Here is a 17770-nt window from a genome sequence, read left to right on the forward strand (position 1 = left end):
GCCGCGTAGAAACGTTTCCCTAAAGGTGTTTTGTCACTCCAACGGAGGATTAGGACGGAACCCGTACGTGCACTTTGGTAAAGAAATACTCCTGCAAGAAACATATCATGATCCTATCACTTAAACGTACATGCACCAATCTTGATGCAATCTTGTAGCGCTCTGCGTGCTCTGGCCACCTGCAGGTTGTGTCTAGAAGCTCACAGTCACAGGTAGCTCTGCTCCTGCAGGACACCGCGCCACGCGTCCAGCCATACGCGACGTGTCATGGCAGCCTGAGACCCCCGCTTCATGCAGTGAAGCTCCTCGAGCGTCTCTCTCCTGGCCTCATTCTCACGGTCGCCACCTATCGCAGTTTGCAACACAGCCGTCGAGCAAAGCCCCGAGGAAAGGAGGAAGGAAAGAGGAGGTCGGCGCCGTCATGGAGATGCTGAGCATGCTGAAGGTGGGGTACACGGTGCTGCGCAGCGAGACGCCGGCGACGGACCTCGTCAACACCTTCATGGACTGGGCGGCTCGCCGGTCGCTCCTCCTCCTGGCGCTCTTCATGCCCCCCTACCACGTCTACAAGCTCGCCGCGTCGGCCGCCGCCACCGTCGCGCCGGAGGACGTCGCGGGGAAGGTGGTGCTCATCACGGGCGCATCCTCCGGCATCGGCGAGGTACGGATAATGGAGATTCTCGATCAGAGTTGCCCTTATTTAAGAAAGTCGTGTTGATCAGATATGTATATTCCTGGGTCCCGTTTAACTTGGACTTGCTGCTTGTGGGTTCAGCAAATAGCTTACCAGTACGCGAAGAAGGGAGCGAGGCTGGCCCTGGTGGCGCGGAGGGAGGGAAGCCTGCGCGAGGTCGCTGCGAAGGCGACCGATCTCGGCTCGCCGGACGTGCTCGTTGTGCCGGGGGACGTGGCGAGGCCGGAGGACTGTAAGGCGTTCGTCCAGGCCACAGTCGAGCGCTTTGGCCGGTGTAAGTAGCCACATGCTGTGCTATGCCTGCCTTGATAGCTCATCCATCGTGTACACGTATGTTTTGAGCCCCTGTAACTTGGGCAAGTGGTTTAATTGCAGTGGATCATCTTGTGAACAATGCCGGTTTGGCCAACGTGTGCTGGTTCGAGGAGGTGCCCGATGTCGCTGGTTTCAAGCAAATCTTGGTACCGTTCGATCTCTACCCACCTTGTTTAGACTCTTCATAATATAGCCCTATGTTCCTGTGCTTCTCTGCTCCTTCTTGCTCCTCAATTTCTGAATGCAATTCTACATAATTTATAATTCCATCATCTCCCTTCATGATACTGATATGTTGGCGCTACAGGATGTGAATTTTTGGGGTACGGTGCATCCAACCCACGCTGCTCTTCCCCACCTGAAGAGGAGCCGCGGGAAGATCTTCGTCAACTCCTCGGCCGCGGCGGTGCTAGCAATGCCTAGGATGAGCTTCTACAATGTACTAATACAAATCCCTCCAACATTACAGTTCCTTTTCCCTTTCTAGTTTGTGCATTTTGAGTTCGACTGATACGTGTTCCGTTTTCGTAACATTGCAGGCTAGCAAGGCCGCCGTGCTGAGCTTCGCCGAGACCTTGCGGATGGAGCTCGGCGACGAGATGGGCGTCACGGTGGCGACGCCCGGATGGATCGAGTCCGAGATGACCAAGGGGAAGCACCTCTCCAAAGGAGGGAGAGTGGAGGTCGATCAAGACACGAGGAATGTCAGTTGCACACGACAGAGAATACACAGTTGATTTGATTCTGTAGAAGTTGTCGCCAATTACAGAATCAAACCATGCTCATGCTTGATTTGCATCGCGCAAATGCAGGCTCAGGTGAGGCTGTTCCCGGTGGTGCGTGCCGAGCGGTGCGCCGAGGCTATCGTGGACGCGGTCTGCCGCGGCCGGCGCAGCGTCACCGTGCCGCTGTGGTACCGGGGGCTGTTCCTCTGGCGGTCTTTGGCGCCGGAGGTGGGCGACGTCCTGCAACGCGTGTTCTACCGCCGGAGCTCCGGCGACGGGGGCAGCCAGATGAGGGCGAGGAGGGTCCTGGAGGTCACGGGCGCCAAGCGCGTGCTGCAGCCGCCGTCGCTGCACACGTCGGACATCAAATGGGAGTAGATGCTACGTGAATAAATGAATGTTCCGGTGTCGTACTGCAAAGAAAATAAGATAGAATGGCGAGGTGTTAGTTCTAGTGAAGAGTGATGGATGGTTTGTGTAAATTTAAGTTGCGTTCGATCGAACTAAGTATGATTTTGTTTCTACCTGAAAAACTCTCTTCTTTTGAATCTCTCAACAACAAGAAAACTCCATTCTTTTGAATGGAAGTTCTCGCGCTCCGGGTTTAGAATTAGAAAGAAGATTTGTTCACAGTGCTGCAAATGGATGGGTGTGCATTCGAAACTGAAACAAAGCCCCTCGCACACCAAAAAAAAAACTACTGAAACAGAGCATACAACGGGCTTCTTCTCCAATATCGACGATGCTCACGGTGATAGCTCTGTGCATGCGGCCGCCCAGATAACCAAAACGACCGCACGAAACGCGGTTGACACGTGGCCCCCGCGCCGGCACGTAGCAGCTGAGATGGCGGTCCGCATGCCCTCTCGCCTCTCCACGCGTCTCCTGCACCGCACCGCACCGCAAAGGAGGATCCTGCCAGCTGCCGGCATATATGCAACGTTTGTGCCATGGTAGGGGATACACACACTGCAAAATCCACCTGTCGGCAAGGACGCCGATGACGATGCTGATGGGCAGGTTGGCCGGCGTAGCGCTGGAGCTGGCTCTCGCCGCGCTGCTCCTGCTCTTCCTCCCGCCCTACTACGTCTACAGGTTCACCGCCTCCTTCCTCGGCTCCGTCTTCCCCGACAACGTCTCCGGCAAGGTCGTCCTCATCACCGGCGCCTCCTCCGGCATAGGCGAGGTATGCATACGTTACATCACAGCATACGTCTCTCCAGGACAGATGCTTCACCTTTTCTATACGGTAGATTTATCTAGTTTCTTGTTTGTGTGTGTAGCACCTGGCGTATGAGTACGCGAAGAGAGGAGCCAACCTGGCGCTCGTGGCGAGAAGGGAGGCGAGCCTCCGGGAGGTCGCCGACAACGCGTCGGCGCTCGGCTCACCCAGCGTCCTTGTCTTGCCGGCTGACGTCTCCAAGCCCGACGACTGCCTAAAGTTCATCGACGACACGGTTGCCTACTTCGGAAGATGTAAGTCTGAACTGAATGGCATCTATGCCACCGTAGACAAATATTGCTACATGAATTTTCCTGAAAACAGTAGATTAACTGAATCCATATATGACATATATTCATGTAAGTGCTTAATGATCACTGGGATTTTTGGTGAATCATATCAAGATTGACGAGTGTGCATTCGGATCACCGGAACTTTCTTTTGATGTGCCTGCTATTTGCAGTGGACCACTTGGTGAACAACGCGTCGATTTGGCAGGTCTGCAAGTTCGAAGAGGTGGAGGACGTGAGCTACTTCAGAACACTGATGGTACGCAACACAGGCCGTTTTCAGTTCTTCACACAAACTTAGGGCGACAATGAGTGAGAATCTGACTTCTGCACGTAGGACATCAACTTCTGGGGTCATGTGTACCCAACTCGCTATGCCATTCCTCACCTGAAGAAAACCCATGGCCGGATCGTTGGTGTCACCTCCAACTCCTCCTACATATTCATCGGAAGGAACACCTTCTACAATGTCTGTGACGAGCCCCTTCCGTGCTTGCTAGCATAAACCATTGAAATGCACGGGTACAATGTGGAAATGTTGCTAATGTGAAATGTCTGTTATTTGCATGGCAGGCGAGCAAAGCAGCGGCGCTAAATTTTTACAACACGCTCCGGATGGAGCTTGGCGGGGACGTCCGCATTACAGAGATCGTCCCAGGGGTGGTCGAGTCAGAGATCACAAAGGGGAAGATGCTCACCAAGGAAGGAGAGATGAAAGTTGACCAAGACGAAAGAGATGTAACACGAGTTGCCACATGATATTATTGTTCGACCACGGTAGCATCATATCAATTCATGTTGTTGATCTAGCTGATTGTGATCATCGCAGGCGATCCTTGGGCCAACACCGGCAGAGCCTGTCGCCGCTTTCGCAAAGACGGCGGTGAAGGATGTGTGCCGGGGGGAGAGGTACGTGTTCGAGCCGAGGTGGTACTTGGCGGTGTACCTGTTCAGGGTCTGCTTCCCAGAGATCCTGGCCTGGAGCTCCCGGCTCCTGACCGTGAAGACACTGGGGCGCCCTGCAACGACCGACACTGTGGGAAGACAGATCCTCGACATGCCCGGGGTGCGCTGGTTCACCCAAACGGCCTCGCTGCGGTCGCCGGAGATTCAGGCCAGGTGAAAGTAGCTGGATCGGCCCGTTGTGATGTAGGAAGCCCACTACGAGGTCTGGTAGTAGTAAGATGAAGCTTTGTCGAACTAAAACGTGCTTGTGTACTAGTATGTCCATGGTCCGTAATAATTGAGAGTGGAAAAGAACATTACAGTACTTTTTTTTCTTCGTCTGAAATCCAGTGGACAACGTAGAAGACATCACTACTTGGTGCAATGTGCATGGAACTTCACTTCTGAGTTACCGAATTGGGAATTTGATGCGGCTTGTCATGTGTGTGTGTTTTGGTGGGGGGAACACAGACAATTTACAGGAACCTAGACCTAATCACTATTTCAGTTCGACATACATTCATTTGAGCGTCGACTAATTTCGGACAAAAGGAGTACAAACATTCTGTACATTCTTTCGGACAGAGGGATTCTTGACGGTCAGGTGAATTCTTGAATTGCCTTTTTCAATAATTTGACATATTTTATTATCCTTGTGACAGCAAACTGTTTTTGTTTTTACTTAGTTCCAATCCCCCAACGCATAGAAGATGAAAAATAATGCAAAGAGCTAGAAGATGAAAAATAATGCAAGAGCTACTGCGTGAATCAGAGATAGTGAAAACATTTTATAGCAGAAGCATAGATGTAAAACGAGAAACTGAGTGCTGCTTAAGCCTAGAGCTGAAAACTTCACAAGTGGCCTAGCATATCAAGATCAGGACGATGTGGCTTTTGCATTAACCGAGCAAAAAGGCTGACCATAGACACGGGGTGGTATCCATAAAGTCCAAATTTCGGATGTGCCGTTGAGCCGTACATGTTTTCAGCCTCTGAAGCAGGAGCCATGCATCAGCAGTCGAACAACCTTCGTTCATCTCACGCACGATAGGTCGAGAAGATTGTCCGTTGTACTCAATATGCATTGTACCCTACAATTGACGGGGGAAAACATACACACCTTCAAGATTTAAGATGTTGTAAATAAAAACAAGGAACTAAAATCATATGACATGAATTCGGATTTTTCAAAGTAATCCAAATGGTCCATGCGCTGAAGGGTCTGAACATACTTCTTCCCTAATTATGAATACAAGGTAGTAGCACACTATTTGAAGTGTTTGCCACCAATATATATAGAGGAATAGCTTCAAAGAAAACCTGCAATCACTACCAGTACAATATGAAGAGGCAACTGACCAAATGACAGTAGTAGTATTGGCTTATGCGGTAACTGCAGCACTAGCAAGATGTTCTTGCTAAGCTTCATGCACTAGCCAACACAACCAAAAGCCCGAACTGATGAAAAGGGCTAGGTGATCCACATATACACTTCAACAGTTCTAAAACATCAACCGAAGTCCAGCTACAAACATGAATGGTAAGTGCGCAGATATTATATAGCACAACTAGCAGGCTGAATTGCTATGTACTAATCTGAACATGCTTAGCCTAACTTGATTTAAAAGTTATGGGGCTTATTTAGCTTAAGGGCTTATCGACTGGAATTGTCAAAATAACTAAGGCTTATCTAAAGCAAGCTCAAACAGTTGAAGGCTATAAGCCTCACAAAATTCAGTTTGTAGACCAAAGTCTTGCCAAAAAGGATCTCTGGTGGCATTTCACTCCCCTCGGGGCCGACTTGGACGCACGAAGGGGCTTACGTGCACTAAGACTTAAGGTTCATCGCTTAAAAGCCAACAATTTTTTTTTTTTTTTTACAACATTCACACAGTATACATTTAGCTGCCATGAAATATCAGGTGAAAATATGATCGACACATTATTAATTAAGTGACAAAAGACATTCGACTTGGAAATGTAAATGTTGTCAAACTAGGAGCATACTTATAAGACATTCCCCTTGACATTGTAAAATGGTCTGCAAAAGTCTCAAATAGATTTTTGTTTACATTTTACTTTATTTCTATCTGCTAGAGCATACTTATATTAATCGGGAGGGCCCTGTTTGTCCTAGCTATAAGTCAGACAACAGATGCACAGGCGATTGAAACTAATATTATTAGTCACGCCAGTAAGAAAGGACCATAAGGCAAAGGTATTAATAAAGATACATATTCAATTTTATGAGAGGGAAAGAGGGAGGGGGGACCTCAAATTTCTCCAAATAATGCTGAAATCCACTCAGAATTTGTTTCATAGCGATGTACGATTCTGAGGTTGGATCAGAAACGGCAGTTGAAACCTCCTCACATGAGTGGCCAATTATGTTACGTACAATCTGTGTAATGTGTTATGATAAGGTTGTGATCTTGAGTAAACATGCTAGGAAACTATTAATAAAACAGATATACTCACAGTACTGTCAACAAAGGCCTCTGAAATTTGACTTCCATCATCTATGCACACAAGAAGCTCGTACTCTCTGCGGTTCCTAAATTGAAATCGTTTGACAGAGGTAATCAAACCCTGTAGCAGTTATGTCACCAATCAACGTTTGCATTTTGCACAAATGACTGAAAGTAAATATACATGTAAGAAAATCTTCCAGCACTCTTGAACTCATGGAAAAACATTTTGATCAAACAAGCAATGTGAAATGGACACAGTTCTATGTAAAAGTTTGTAGACAAAAGGTTTGAAAGGATAGCTAAATCTGCAAGTAGAAAATCCAATCTGGAAATGACAGAAAATAAATATACATGTAGGAAAATCTACCACCAGTCTTGAACTCGTTGAAAAGCATTTTGATCAAACAGGAAATATGAAATGGACACAGTTCTATGTAAAAAAAATGTAGACAAAAAGGCTAGAGGTCAAGGACAGCTAAATCTGCAAATAAAAGGTACTAAGTAGTAAATGAACCTTAATTTTTCCTTGAATGTAGGGTCTTGTATCCTTTTCTATGGTCCAATGTGCCATCAAGTTGAAAATGTATATGAAAGGTTTTTCATTTTCACCACTTAGAATGACTGGATGTTCCATCTGGCCAGTATTATCACCAACAGTTGAAGGCCGTGCAGCCTCCGCACCATTGGCACCAGTTGCACCAATGTCATGTGCCCTTTGTTGGGAATCATACCCACCACAAGGAGTAGATGTAGAAGGCTCTCCTCTGCTCCTAGTAAAAGCAGTAGCTTGGTCCTGCATGGTGATTTCTTGGACACGTTGTATTTGCTCGTCAACATTGTTCGCCACAATAGGATGGTCAACATATTCGTCTACCAAAGTTCGTGCAATTCTACTAGTGCTTTGTTGGGGTTCATGTCTATAGGTAGCAGGTGCAGAAGCCTCTGTGTTGTTCCCAGTAAGAGAAGTAGATCGGTCCTGCATAGTGTTTTCTTGAAAATGTTGACGTTGTGCTCGGACACCATTTATTACAACAGGATGGTTAACACGCTCTTCTTCCATTGTTTGTGTAGTTCCGCCAACTTGAGAGCCATTACCTGTGAATTGAATAACAATGAAGCATGAATACATCATATAATAAATACTTGGAAGGTTAAGATCTTAAACAATGTAAACTGAAACACAGGGCAACTTGCTTGACAAATCGACTTTCTTTGACACAGTATTGAACCACAAGAATGACAGAATTGCAGGAAAACATTTTCAATACAACAGGAGGACCTCTAAGAAAGTGTGGTAAGGCAACTGTGGTCATGCACAAAATATTTGCAACAAGCAGCTAAGCAATTATAAGTAGGCCATAGTGTCTGAATATAATGGAGTTCTACAGCAGATAGGGAGCATATTCAGTCACCTGTATCGCCACTTGAGTAAAAGAATATACAAAGTCTCTTTCAGCAGCATAGACTCACAGGTAGGAGTAATTAATTGCAGGTAAATCGATCACAAAATCAAGGTGATAACACAAAAAAATGTGTCTACTTACACATTGCTGGCAAAGAAGATAATCATCCATAGTAATTCAGTTGCCTCTCTAACCTCTACGACTCCATCTAATAAAAATGAGTCTACTTAAACATAGAAGTATTACCTAATCCTGTTGGATGAGAGGGGTTTACTGTTCTTGGCATTGAGATGCCTTGCTCACCACCATTTGCAGCGCTTACATTACGTGGCCAGGCAGCTAGGGTGGCTCTGGAGGACAAAGGTAATCCACCTTGTTTCCTGCAGCATGAACACATGAACATACATGTGGAATCTAGAACAATAAATATACCAAGATATGAACAAACAACTAGCAGCTTGTAAAGAAATGTGACGAACAGAACACATTGAATAGCAAAACTGCAAGAACAGGGCATGTGGCTGATTGGATAAGCATTTATTATTCAGTTTACAAAATTGGGAGTTATGATAGAAAGATATGTAAACAAAATGAAAGAAAACGAAGCTTGCTAAGTACTTAATATACAAAAATGATATTGTGGCTGTGAGCTGCGACTCTTGCTGACCAAGAAGAGATGTAGCCAAAGATCCTCAGCTGAAGTGTTTGCGTTTTAAATTATTTAATTCGCCTCTTACAGAAATGTAGGGAAAGGCTGCGTACTATAGACCCAAAGTGGTCGGACCCTTCCCCGGACCCTGCGCAAGCGGGAGCTACATGCACCGGGCTGCCCTTTACACTTCCATAAATAACTGTCGAGTTCTTGCTTAAAATACAAGGTGAAGCAATATACCTCGCAATGAAATGGCATCTGCGTAGATCTAATGTGTTCACTGATGGACAAGGACAGTACATACCTTTTTCCACGAGGTGGTTTATTTACTTCAGAAACAAGTCTTACACGTGCTGCTTCCAATTCATCAACTACCCCACCAAGAATCTCAATAACCTCAGGGACTAACATAAGAAGCCCTCTCTTTATGTGCACATTCCTTATAACAATCTGAGATATGTAAAGAAAGTTACAAGCTGTTGGTACAAATATAAGGATAGGGAAAAATATGTCTTATAATCTCATGCTGCACACTCATTGGCATTTACCTGACATATTGTTTGTAATCATATATCACTTATATATATGATATACCGGTACATAGAGTGCATCTACCATTTCGGTCTACAGGGTGTCTCAAGAAAAGATGATATATAAGAGGATGCTAGTTAAAAAATGCAGACAATGGTATGACCAATGAGTTTCAGAGAATGCCAGGTTTCTCAACTGAGTTCTGAGTTTTCTTCACTACAATCAATCTTTGCCAGCACCAACCAACACTCCACACATGGAGTAAGCACCATACTTCTATGTTTCCCAACATTTACAAATGGTATCACAGAAGTAGAGAAAAAACTTACTGAATGCATGCGGAGTGCCTGGTCCTATCTTTCATATCTACTCCCTCCGTTCCTAAATATAAGTCCTTTTCTAAAAGGACTTATATTTAGGAACGGAGGGAGTATTTGATTAAAATGTAGACATTCATGTTACAATCCAGATGTAAGTTCAAATGTTTAATAGCCCAATGAGAAGATAATTGCGTAGTGCTCCACATATTAGTTATTGCTGGGTGGAACATTAAGGGTGATGAATGTATTCAACTGCTACAAAAGTAAATATGTGAATTGATTTTATATGAAAATTGCACAAAACAGTCAAAATGGTACCAGAGCATAGGCACCATCATATTAGTTACTTCGATCTCTATCTTAAATCTTATCTCTTTCCTATTTAAATAATATTCTAACTTTATCCTATTACTGCCTGATACTATTGCCATGAACACAAGTATGTGAAGAGTGTATTCCCATGCCAAATGCATCCTAACACAAGTAAGCACATTCTGTGGAAATTCAACATTTTAGTATAAGCTAAGAAAAGAACATAAAATCGTAAGGCAAGACAACCTTCTCAGGAAAATGAGCAGATCAAATTTTGAAAGATGACCTTAAAACCAGCAGGTGCAAGAACTTCCAGGTCTTTGATAGGCCTGTATTCCATTCCATATATGCGTTGGATGCCATCTGTCATTGATAACTTTAAACATCGTTTGGGGCCGGCAGGTGCATCACGATATCTTTCCCTTAAAGGGGCAGACATATTGACGATTTCATCAACCTAAGAAACACAGAGCTGGTTAGATGGTTACATTCATGAAACGGTCCTCAATCTGCACATGACAAATCTACACCTTTATAATTTGGACCAACCATATAAGCGATGCAATCTTTCTCCTCTACCCACTAGCATGGGCCCTTAAGTTAAGGTCAATCTGGTACTGACTCAACTTTGATCACATTACAAAGAAAGAAGGAAAGAGATCATCAGTCCTACTACAGTACTACCTTGAAGATGCATGTGATTGGGTTAAGTTAAAAGGACCCCGTGATGCTTAGGATTGTTTTCCTGGCACACTGGTGACCAAGAACTAAACAGATAACTTAGATGACCTGCACTTTACTAGTACAGCAATCTCAACAATATTCATCATTCTATGCGGCCAGCAATCACCTTCATGTGTCAAAGAACGATACTCCAAAGTTCTGACTAAGGAATTGCGCCTTTGTGACGCAGTCACTAAGTTGAAGTAAAGCAAGTAAACTAAAGGTTTAGGTTCCAGCATAAACGCCTTATTTCAGATGGATCTCGAATTAGAAGCTCGGATATGGAGGCAAATTGCAGACATTGCCATCACCAACCTGAAGTATCCACCAGAGCAAAACCATGCTGTACATTGCATAACTATGCAGCACCAGGAGGGGCACCAAAGCAGTACTGATATCCCCAACTCGAAAAGAAAATCATAACCAATCATTCACATACTGAATTATAAGGGGGCTACAACCTGTAGCACAAATGGTCCATCGAGGATGGCAGCCTCCATAGACCCGACGCCCTCCGGAAGCACACCAGCGCCGCATTGGTTCATGTCGGCAAAGAGGAGCTGCTCAAAACACTGTCTAGCCTGCACTTCAGTGCCGCCATGGCCGTTGAGCCCAGGCAACCCGGCAGCACACTGTTGAAGCCACTCTGCCCGTACACGAAGCCCGAGTCGCCGCAGGAACGCATCCACCGGACGCAGCTGCGCGCTCAGTGCGGACGGTGGGGTCGAGGACGTGAGCGGGGTCGCAGTTGGGGTCCAGGCAGAGGGAGGGGTTGGAGCTGGGGTTCGAGGCCGAGGAGCAGGCGCGGCAGCAGGTGGTGGGGTTGGCGTTGGGGTTCGGGCAGGAGGAGCTGATGCGGCAGCGGCTGGTGGAGTTGGGGTTGGGGTCCGGGACATAGGAGTGGGTGCGGCAACGGGCGGTGGAGTTGGGGTTGGGGTACGGGCAGGAGTGGGTGCGGCAGCCGGCGATGAGACTGGGGTTCGGGTTCGGGCCGGAGTAGGTGCGGCGGCCGGCGGTGGAACTGGGGTTCGTGTTCCGGAGGGAGGAGTGGATGCGGGAGGCGGGGTTGGTCTTGGGGTTCGGAACAAAGGAACGGCGGGAGCAGGAGCGGGAGGTGGACATGGAGTTTGGGGCGGAGGATATTGAGGTGGAGCGGGAGGTGGTGGGGAGAGGTCATCGGCGACGTCGGTGAAAAGGGAGTCCCCGTCAGAGTCCCGCATCTCGTCGGGGGCATCGCCGAAGGCGGAATCCTCGTCGGGGTCCTGGATCTCGTCGACCTCCTCCTCGTCATCGGAGATCTCGACGGGAGGGGAGGGGGGAGGCGAGGACGGTAATGTGTAGGGGGCTAGGAAGGGGCTGGGGTTTTGAGACGAGGGGCGGCCGACGCTTCCGCCGCCGCCAGTGGAAACGGAGGCGGAGGCAGGAGTGGCCGCGGCATCTTCCTCGTCGGAGTCGGTGATGATTAGGCTGCGGCGCCCCATTCTCGAAGAAAGTTTGGGGGCGGTTTGGTCGGAGGAAGGGAACGGGGGGAGATGGTTTTGGGGGCGGTTTCCCTGGAGAAATTTTGGAGGCAGGTTCCGGGCTTCCAGCGCGGGAGGATCTCCAAAAGCCTTCACGCTTCGTATAATCTCATAGATTAGCGCAGAAAAATCAAAACCTGTTTGGTTGCGGCGTGGTAATGCAGGTCGTTCCCGGCGGCCAGCGTAGCGCCGATGGATCAAGGGGTAGCCACTGCGCTGGACCTGGAGGATCGAGGGAGGCAGCAGCGCTGCAGTCGAACGTGATCGAGGGGAGGCGTTAGGATTATAGAAAATGAGTTTTTAGCCGATTTTTAAGAAAACCCGTTTTAAGTTTGTTTTTGCGAATAATCAGTTTATAAAAAACTACGTTTGGTTAGAAAATTCGGAAAACTGATCCGCCCAGTTCCTTGTTTGGATACCCACGACCACTAGCTGTTTCTATTCCTATTCTCCTCCCGTGACTCCGTGAGTGACTCACACTTTTCCCAAATCACACATCATGGCGTCATCCAAGCTCGGGGAGATGCTGCTCTCCTCTGATTCTTCCTCCGCTCCATGACACCGCTGCTCCCTCGTCTCGCCCGTGGAAGATTCCGCGCGCGGACACCGGCTAGAGCGCGCCTCCGCCCCTGGATGCCGATTGCCGCTGGATTCCTGGGTCGTCAGGTACACGCCGCCGCGCGCGGACGCCGGCTACGGCGCGCCTCCGCCGGTCCGCCCCTCTGAACTGCTAGGTTGCCAGGCCTACTACGCTTCGTCTGCCGTCGGCCCCGCACAAGCTCTGCCCGGCGAGCGGTCCTGCTTCAGGTCAACTCACAGGCCCTGCGTCCACTCAACGCCGGCCATGCAGGCTGCACGGAAATCATCTGTTTTACCATTGGACCGGTGACGCCCGGGGCAGCAGGCTGGGCGGAATCACGAACAGCAGAATTGGCGCCAGCTGAGTTTGCTGAGGAAAAGGCGGGGGCAGAGAAAAGCAGTTGCATCCGTATATACTAATCGCGTTTGTGGAAAAACGAGTAATACTCGTTTTCCCATAAACCCGGAATTCTGGGTGTTTGAGAAACGAGTTTCCTATATCCGTGTTGTTGTTAGACGAGCCAAACAAGATTTTATACGGTTAGGCAGTTTCTTTGGCTTACGTAGATCGCGCTCTCTATATTCCTCTTATCCAAACAACGCCCTAGTGTTGTAGGGTGGAACCCTAAATGGAGATCTTTCATGAATTGGAGGGGGAATCCCCAAGAACAAGATGAACACAAGAGAGAAAACAAGAGGAACACTCAAGAACAAGTCCAATCACACATCCACTAGACCAACAAACACACAAGATCCACAAGGTACATGAACAATCAAAGGGAAACAAGATACATGGTAGATTTCATCCCAAATCCTATGAAGGAGATGAGGGCTTGATGATCTAAGTAGATCCTTCCCTCAAGGGGGGCTTGCATCCCAAGGGATCCTCTCCAATGGAGGTCTTGTACTCCAAAGGAGTGGTCTCTCTCTCACAAGAGGAGATATAAGGAGCAAAGCTCACTAAATCATGTCATCTACTTTGTTATCCTCTCTCATGAGCTAGGTGGGGTACTTATAGTCTAGGGGCGAAATAAGAGAGGGGGAGGGTTACAAGGGCAAAATCCCCAACTTGCACGTACGCCTTCGCGGAGTGGTCCGGGCACCCGGTGCAAAGAGGCCCGGGCACCCGGAGGTGGTGCGGCTGTAGGTGGCCGGGCACCCGGGGCCGAAGGGCCGGGCACCCGGGCTGGACAGGGCCTGCTGTAGAGGGCCCGGGCACCCGGGGGCGCGCCAGGCGGCTGGGGGCATGGGCCGGGCACCCGGGGTGGAAGGCGGCAGCTCCAGCGGGAGGGGCCGGGCACCCGGGGCCAGTTGGCCGGGCACCCGGGGCGGTGGGAAGCGCCCAGGCTGGGGCGCCCGGGGCCTCCTGGCCGGGCACCCGGGGCGACCAGGCCCAGCACATCAGGCGGCCGGGCACCCGGGGACGCAGGGGCCGGGCACCCGGGGTGTTAGTGGCTCCACTCCTTCGTGCCCATCTTCCTTCTCCTTCCTCCGTGTGCCTCCGGGTGAACCTGGTGTTTCCCTCCGTGCTTCCTCGTGACGATCTCCCACGTACCTAAGAATGCACAACGTCTCCGTTTGAGGTAGGACCCGATTCATATGCGATTCCGAACGAGACTCGAAGAGGAAAGAAGTGACCTCGTTGTCGATGTTGCGTGCACGTGCTCTTGTCACCGGTCCTCTCGGTGCTTGCGATGGTGATGGCGTGTCCATGTGGATGGACGAGGGATGCTCTGCATCATCTCCCCCCCCTTGGGAGAGATCCGTCCACGGATCGTGATCTTTATCACCATGGGAAAGAGAGGGCGTCGCCGTGTAGAAGTGGACAACCACCAAGCACTTGTCATGTGGAAGCTCGAAATGGGCACTCTCCAATGTCGCACCGTCTTGTAGTTCCTTCAAAAGGAGCAAATATAACAAGCACTTGGAAAAACAAATGTGATTGGCATTAAAGCAAAACCAAGTATTCAAGCGGTGATCCACCCAACAAGTGTTGTCATCAAGCATAGCATATGGTTTGACAAAGAAGTGTGGCATGGAATGTAAGCATCTAAATTGAGCACAATCAAGGACATCATGGATACACGCATGCAAATGTGAGGTAGCGATGCAAATATGTTTGACAAGATAGCAAGCATCGACCTCAAGATCATAGCAAACATGCATAAAGCTCTCGACAAATGGTCTATGGTAGGCATAAGAGTCATTCACAACACCAAAAGAAATGAAATGTCTAAACACATGGGGCAAGTGCAAGACAATCCAAGCACAATGTGCATATGGTGTGGTGAAGAAAGTGAGGCACCCAACACAAATGATATAGTAATTTTGCAACATGTGCGATGCAATCAAGTCATGAGAGCCAATAGTAGGCATAGTCAATGCACATGGCATATCACAAGCACGATTACAAAGCAAGATATCATCAGAGGCATGGGGCACATAGCAAACATGACAATAATAAGCAATATCTCCACCAAGCTTGCAAATACACATACAAGTAGTAGAATCAAATCATCATGTGTAATGCAAAGCATGGGTCACAAATGCATGGCAAAGGCATATGAATGAGCATATCATGCAAAGTGAACATGGCAAGATGGGCATATAATATGTAAAGGACGATAACCCATAACCATGTGAGAGCCATGTAGAAGAAATGCGCGAAGTCTTTGCGCGAAGAGAGCGATGGGAAAGGAAATCCATGGGATCCCAAGTCATCATTGCTCTCTAGAGCTCATTTTGTCAACTCGTGGGATTGCGAGGTTGACAAGTATTCATGGGTACCTACACAAAAGAGACACAAACCAAAGAAAGTGTGTGCGTGGTAAATGTACACATCATCCATCATGATGTGTATGTGCATGTGTGAGTTAGCACAAGATAAGCATATCTCAAAGAAAATTGATGCATGGTATAAGAACATGTCATCCATCATGAAAGAATAGTTGTTATGTATGACACGATGGGGACGCAAATTGAGAATGCAAGTATATGGCACATCACTAGCATGTTTATTCATGGGGAGCATATGGTGCACACAAGTATTGGGATCATGCAATGGATATGATGAATCAAAATCTCCTAAAATGTATGAGGAAACTATGGGGGTCTCCTCATGAGCATAAATGGAAACATCACATGGAGAATGTTGACAACATGCAAAACAATGCATATTTGGAACAATGCGATCATGGCATGGAATAGTAGATAAATGATGCAAAGGGAGAACGAGAGCTGAATGTTGAGAACGAATAAATCTTCTGAAATGATGGCCTTCAGAGAATCAAACTGAAAAGACTCATGAATTGCCCCGGATGGGTGAAAGGAATTCTCACAATCGAAAATAATTATGAGAGGATGGCATCAAGCTTGAACTACGCATCTATGGAAATACGTGTAAGGATTTGGAGGAAAAATTCTTCTTCGGTCTTCAAATGTTGAGAATGATGATGAGAAACACCACCATGAATTGTTGAGATACCCCGGGATGAAAATTAGAAAGGTTGAACCAACGATGAAAAGAATTTGAAATATCTTGGAGAAAGACATATGACTGATGATAACCCATTCTTACGTCAAACTTTGAAAAGAATTTTAGAAGCTCCGGGAAAAATTAGAAGAGTCAGGTAAGATCCTGGAAAAGACCTGTGGGTTAGGGCCCACTCAAGAGAAACACCGTTGAACAATTTAAAAGAGAGATTGCGCCGGTTGAATTAAATGGCTTGAATGAGATGACAACCTCGAAATAGCTTGAACGGATCTTGAATGAAAACACGAATCTCCTGAGATATCTTCAACACTCCAGATAAACATGAATAGCAAGAGGTGGATGATTAAGAGGTGCACCGGCATGAGAAAACATTTGAAACAAGGAAAGGAATGTGATTAACACTGAAAACTTGAATTGAATCCACCGGAGAAGAAAAGAGAATGATGAACTTGAAGCTCCGTTAGTATCTTCATGAGAAATCACTGGTTAAGAACATGGAGGAAAAGAATGAAGAGACTTCACATGAATAAAATGGATACTTGGTTAAGACATCTGACTCCTTGAAGAAAAAGGGTGGGAGGGCGGGAAAACAAAGACAATTTGGGACGGATGAAACAAACAACGTTGGGAAAAACTGAGAGGTGATCTTGTGAATGTTGAAATGATCGGATCCACTTGAAGAGAAGCACACCGGTTGAAAAGAATTAATATGACAACCTCGATGATCAAGAAGGATTAGTATTCACATAGCAATATGAGAACACCGTTTAGGAAAAGTATGGATTCAACATTTGACTTCGAAGCAACTCGAATACCACAATGAAAACAAAACAAAGGATTTGGCTTGCAGAATAAGCCGGAACAACCATATAATAGAGATTTCGTCCGAAGTTTTCATGGTGGGGCCCACACGGGCTCGATCGTACAACACCATCATGTACAAGGCAGTGCACATGACATACGAAGCGTCCCCGAGTCGGCATAGCCAAGGACTCTTTAAGACACTACGAGACCACCGTAAAACCAACCGTGGAAAGGCGGACCACTAGACGTCGAACCCCAATCTCATATCATGCATCTGTCGGGAAAATATCCTAGGAGCTACTTGAATTCCCACTTATAAACTCCCGAAACTTTCTGGTTATGCAATCACGTGTTGGGGATACAAGGGACACAATATATCTCACCCAAACTAACAATACCTAGATCCAGACTCAAAACACTTTTGTTCTGGACTCAACAACGTCAGCGATTCGATCAAGCAGGGGACTCCTAAGTCGGGGATGGCTCTGATTACCAACTTGTAACGCCCATGATGCGGCTATATCTCCCACGTGTCGAGGCACGACTTAGAGGCATAACCGCATTGTAGGTAGTGTCGCAAGAAGGGTCATCTTCACACAATCCCATGTAATGAACAAGAATGGGATAAAGAGTTGGCTTACAATCGCCACTTCACACAATACATAAATAAATTCATACATCATTCAAAATACACACATAGACCGACTACGGTCAAAGCCAAAAGAAAAGAAGATAACCCAACTGCTAGATCCCTGATCGTCCCAACTGGGC

The 17770-nt window shown here is 47.3% G+C and overlaps 3 protein-coding genes across 5 annotated transcripts; 2 read left to right on the top strand and 1 right to left on the bottom strand.

The window, feature by feature from the left end:
• The first annotated feature begins 324 nt into the window (after nt 1-324).
• LOC109752622 (11-beta-hydroxysteroid dehydrogenase A) lies at nt 325-2267 on the top strand. Its single transcript, XM_020311523.4, has 6 exons — nt 325-661; nt 776-968; nt 1070-1155; nt 1317-1448; nt 1549-1713; nt 1822-2267. Exons 1-6 carry the CDS (start codon nt 422-424, stop codon nt 2110-2112), a joined length of 1107 nt encoding a protein of 368 aa, XP_020167112.1. The 5' UTR covers nt 325-421; the 3' UTR covers nt 2113-2267.
• A 386-nt stretch (nt 2268-2653) lies between these two features.
• Nucleotides 2654-4516, top strand: LOC109752621 (11-beta-hydroxysteroid dehydrogenase 1A-like). Of its 2 annotated transcripts, XM_020311522.4 has the most exons (6): nt 2654-2920; nt 3018-3210; nt 3420-3505; nt 3584-3715; nt 3820-3984; nt 4076-4516. In XM_020311522.4, exons 1-6 carry the CDS (start codon nt 2669-2671, stop codon nt 4367-4369), a joined length of 1122 nt encoding a protein of 373 aa, XP_020167111.2. In that variant the 5' UTR covers nt 2654-2668; the 3' UTR covers nt 4370-4516. The 2 variants fall into 2 exon arrangements, with proteins under 2 accessions (XP_020167111.2, XP_040254961.1); XM_040399027.3 differs by lacking the exon at nt 3584-3715 and having other exon boundaries at nt 2696-2920.
• Nucleotides 4517-4966: 450 nt separating this feature from the next.
• LOC109752614 (recQ-mediated genome instability protein 1) lies at nt 4967-12394 on the bottom strand. Of its 2 annotated transcripts, none has more exons than XR_005768266.3 (8): nt 11065-12394; nt 10167-10337; nt 9022-9167; nt 8312-8445; nt 7177-7757; nt 6670-6745; nt 6464-6592; nt 4967-5282 (listed from the first exon to the last, which is right to left on the bottom strand). XR_005768266.3 is itself a non-coding variant. In XM_020311511.4 (8 exons), the coding sequence occupies exons 1-8, from the start codon at nt 12082-12084 to the stop codon at nt 5091-5093; spliced, it is 2484 nt and encodes an 827-aa protein (XP_020167100.1). In that variant the 5' UTR covers nt 12085-12394; the 3' UTR covers nt 4967-5090. The 2 variants fall into 2 exon arrangements, 1 of the variants encoding a protein (XP_020167100.1); XM_020311511.4 differs by having other exon boundaries at nt 6670-6780.
• Nucleotides 12395-17770: the final 5376 nt, after the last annotated feature.

The sequence above is a fragment of the Aegilops tauschii genome, chromosome 2 (genome assembly GCF_002575655.3).
Source record: "Aegilops tauschii subsp. strangulata cultivar AL8/78 chromosome 2, Aet v6.0, whole genome shotgun sequence".
Lineage (NCBI taxonomy): Eukaryota > Viridiplantae > Streptophyta > Magnoliopsida > Poales > Poaceae > Aegilops > Aegilops tauschii.